At 38.8% G+C, this 4555-nt stretch overlaps 1 protein-coding gene across 1 annotated transcript; it reads right to left on the bottom strand.

Annotated features, from left to right (window-relative positions):
• Positions 1-2907: 2907 nt before the first annotated feature.
• On the bottom strand, positions 2908-4297 carry LOC149561825 (Calcium-dependent phosphotriesterase superfamily protein). The gene has a single exon (XM_089825365.1). It carries the CDS (start codon positions 4047-4049, stop codon positions 3087-3089), a length of 963 nt encoding a protein of 320 aa, XP_089681491.1. The 5' UTR covers positions 4050-4297; the 3' UTR covers positions 2908-3086.
• Between the last annotated feature and the right edge of the window lie 258 nt (positions 4298-4555).

The raw sequence follows: 4555 nt of genomic DNA, 5'->3' as shown, positions 1-4555 counted from the left end.
GATATAATTAGTGAGTTGAATAGTTTGTTATGTGTTTGATGATGCTGGAGTAATTAGTGAGTTGCTATGTATTTAATTTTATTAGTTTGAGAACTAATAATATTTCAGCAATAGTTCAATTTTCCATTTGCATGAATTCCTTTGTATATGTTCATGTTATGTGGTTTAAATCTATGCAAAGATGTTAGAATCTCTTTCAATAGTTGGTTTAGTTCTTGGGCATTTCTAGGGTGCCCATTGTAGTGGTATCAGAGCTATAAGTCTTGCCATCCTATGGAGGTCTTATAGAGAATTTGGAATAGCCGGATAAAGAGAAAAGTGTTTGACAAAATGCTCAGATGGTTATTGGTTACATTAGAGGCGAGGCAACATTTGCAACAGGAGCAGAATAGGCAAATGGATATGATGTTGCAGCTTATGGCTAGACAGATGGGCATCAATATTGACAATTTATATGTTGCTCCAGTGCAAGAGGTAGTTGATTTCTCAGATGGGATTGAGACACGCATAGAGCCACCCAACTATGATGTTGGTGATGTGGGTGTTTCAGCAGAGTCAGTGGATGTGAGTTTACACTCTAGTATTATTGATTCGCAATCTAGTGATGAGTCATGTGTGCAGAGTCAGGAGTCCACATACGAGACTTTGTCAAGGGATGGCGATGCAACGATAGTGGGATTAGGAGAATGCAAGGATATTATCATATCAGCAGCCACTTTTGTGTCAGTTGAACCATCTAGCGAGGATTTTAGCAGTTAGCATGCAATTGTTGATGTGTGTTCTAATGATGGCGCACATGTTGATGATTATGAGTTTTCATAAACTGCAGATTCGGTTCAGTTTTATGTTGCGACAGTTAGTGTTGTTCCTATGTCCATATATTTCTAAACAATTAAGCTCCCACCTCTATTTATACTTTCCCTACACCCTTCTAGAAGGAAATCAAATATTAATTAATTGCAAGTACTAGAAGCTTCCCCATTCCAATAATTAATGCATTCTCTAGAAACTCCTCCCTTACAATACAATAATTAATTGTGCTTCTAGAAAATTAAATTACTAGAGGCTTCCCACTTTCCAATAATTAATGTAATGTCTAGAAGCTTCTCCCTTGTAATACACAAATTAATTTAATTAATTAAGTATAAAGTCATCTTTTAATTTTTAATTTATTTAATGACTTTATAAGAAATTAATTTAATTTCCTCTTATGCTCCACTTAGCCTTTGGAGAACGTGAAGGCTAAGAACTCCACTTAGTTGCTAAAAAGATGGGGATGTTACAATGAGCTTGTGAATAAGGGGATTCATAATCCACCACCTAATTACTTATTAAAACTTTGGTTCGCTCCCTTTGAAGGATCTTGACATGTGATGTAGTAGCAAGAATCACTTGAAATTCTAAACTCCATTTTCATTTGTTATCTACTTTATTGGTTATATGATTTTGGTCTTGGCTTCTTACTTTTCATATTTTAGCATATTTGTTCTATATCACTAAATTAGCTCTTCCTTCTTAATAACTTCCTCTAAATTATTTTTCTCTAACCTCCTAACAATTACCATGGAGTGTTCTAGTGGTTGTGGTATTGATTTTTAGACTAGGTTGGTGCTAAGGTAGAACAAGGGAATGAGACATTATGAGATGAAGAGGCTAAGATTGTTTGTTAACTTTAGAGGGTTTTAAATCTAAACTAAAGGACTACTGCCCAACTTTGTCCTCTTAGTGCCCCTTGAGTTGGGTTGTATTGTTCTTTAAATTAATCAATGACCTCGGCCTCTTGCTTATATATATTAAAAAAAAGTGTTTTAAGGTACAGTGTAGTGACATGGGGAAAATAGCTGATTGCTTGTATATGTCACAATTTTGGGCAATTGGGAGTATTGAATGATTTCACCATGTTGTGTTATGTAGTGCCAATGTGCATCAAGCTTGTTGTAGGTGAGGAATTTGCATACGAGTTTAATTCTCTATCATGTGAGAATCAATGATTCTTGGATTAGTTGAGCATTATTTGAACTCTCTTGTCAATGATTGTTCGTTTTTGGGTATGTGCATTGATTGTGTGTCTCCATGTTGAGCATTATGCATTGTATTTGCTGGTTTGAAGAATACAAGTTTCCCTATATAACAAATTAATAGGCCAATATAGTTTTCATAAGGTGCTCATGTAGTTAATCAAGATTATTGTATTGAGTGTGACATATAGTATATGTTATTTAACAAAGTACAAATTTTATTATGTGATGATATTAGCATGTTGTGATGGTTAAAATGTGGTGACGTTGTTTGTGACATCTTGTTTGGGATGAGGTCCCTTGCGTATGACCTCACTTGTTTGTAGCTCTAGGTCAAAAGCCTTTACCCTTCTTTATATTTAGAAAAAGCATAATACTAATGTTTCGTAGTGCTATTGTTGAATATTTATAACAGGACAAGGTCCCCTATTAGTGACCATTGATTCATAGTTATAGGTAAAATGCATTTACCTTTTGTTTTGGGGAAAAAAAAGAGTACCGTTAACATAAACTTCAGGGTCGCTTATTATAGATGAAATTTATTGTCCCTTTTATATAGTGATCATTTATTTTGACAGCTCTAGATTTCAATATGCTACCTAATTATATTATCTAAATAAAAACTACTTTTGTTTTTTTTTCTAAAGGTCAATGGTAGAATTTCATCTAACACAACATATAACAAGAATTCCAATAGACATGGAACCTCTAAGAACAAAACATACAAGAAGAATTCCAATAAACCTAGAACTTCTAAGAACAACCCCACTTAACTGCATATTTTCTAAAGATCAACAAATAGTATTCAAATTAACACACTAAACTATTTTTCTTAATATCAGTACTAGAATTCCATCTATCACAACATCCAACAAAAGTAAACTCAAAATGCCAAAAAAACCATTCTTCATCTAAAATACGAAGAAACCATTTGTTCACCTAAATCTCAACTTCCCCGCCTACTCTTCAATTCTAAAAGCTAGAAGGACCCCACTCCGCCCCAAATATGGCTGAATTCTTTTATTTTATTTTTTTCCTTCTTCCTTCCTCTATAGCCTCTGCCCCACTCTAGAGGCTGACCGGTTTAAAGACCGCCTCGGTGATGAGATGAGTCCTTTTCCTCAAACCCAACCCAAACAAATGACTAACAAACGCCTTCCCATCCTTCACCGTGACCGCAGAAGCATAACGATGCATGGGCCCCACGTACCGGTGGGTCAGCTTAGCCGTCTGCCAATCATCCTTACTCTCCACAATCCTAGCCGAGGGAAAACCCGCAACGACCAACCGCTCGGGCGTAAGCAAAGCCAAACCGTCACCCATCACCAAAAAACTACTCATGTTAACCGTGCTCACATGCTGACCGTCAAGGCTAACCTTAAACAGCACGCCCGCCCAGGTGTGAACCACAAGGAGATAACCGCCAGGGTGATAAACAATCCCGTTCAACCCCACCAGATTATTAAACGGCAGCTTCGACTTGACGGAAACAAACGCCGGCGACGAAATGACGGCGATAACAGAACCCTCCGGGCTCACCTTCCAGATGACATGGCCATGCGCGTCGGTGACGTAAGCATTGCCGTCCGAGTCGACCGCCACGTCATCGGCCATTGTCTTCCCTCCCTCCCCGGTGCTGAGCTGGACGAAAAAGATCCTCTGCCACGTGGCGGTATCGTAGGCGGCAAGAGCGCTGTACTTGTCCCCGAAAACATCCCCCACAGCAACCAGGGTTCGACCCCGGGGGAGGTCGATTTCTAACCCTAATGTCGCGTTTCCGGCATAATCCGTGTCCTTTACGACTGTGATTTCTTCCGTAGAATTCTCCGCTATGTAGCCTAATCCGCCATCCATGAACGAGACGATAAATCTCCGATTTTGAGCGTCCCAAGCGACGGATTCTCTGAACCAGCCATTGCTCTCGTACTCGAGGAATTCTCCGGCGTGCTTGCTGTTCTCCAGATTGAGAAGCGCCATTGAAATTACAGAGAGGAAGAGGACCAGAAGAAAAAGGAGTCCTTTTCTCTCCATTGAAACCCTAATTGATCGGAAATGGAGATTTGGACTGGATTGGTGATGTATTTATAGATTTGAGCGGCGGATCGCCATTCTTAGGGGTTTGGAATTTGTCAGGGGTTGTTCTCCAACCTTTGAATGAGCGTCTAGCGTGCTCGGATGTGAAAAAGATTAGATCCAGAGTTTAATCCGTGCTTGCCAGTTGCTGCAATTAAATTGAACATGCGATTATTTATTAAGCTCCTTTTCACATTGATTGAGTGAAGGTCACGACAATTTGGGATCTTGTGAAAGTTTATTCCCTTGAGGGACGGACAAAAGGAGGATTGTAGTTGATGAGTTCGAAGAGGTCAGTTGGAGTCTATTGGAGTCTATTGGCTGAGAGTTTTATTTAAAACTTTGTTGTTTTGGTCAATTGGTTGAGTTTAATTAATGGAGAGTATTTTTTTTTCAATGAAGTGGAAGTCAAACAAAATGGGAATCTTTTGGAGCATTTGAGATGGAGGGAGGGATGAAGTCAA

This window comes from Cupressus sempervirens, chromosome 4, assembly GCF_028749045.1.
Source record: "Cupressus sempervirens isolate cs-2001-9-10 chromosome 4, ASM2874904v1, whole genome shotgun sequence".
NCBI lineage: Eukaryota > Viridiplantae > Streptophyta > Pinopsida > Cupressales > Cupressaceae > Cupressus > Cupressus sempervirens.
This window is presented reverse-complemented; position numbering and strand designations above follow the sequence as displayed.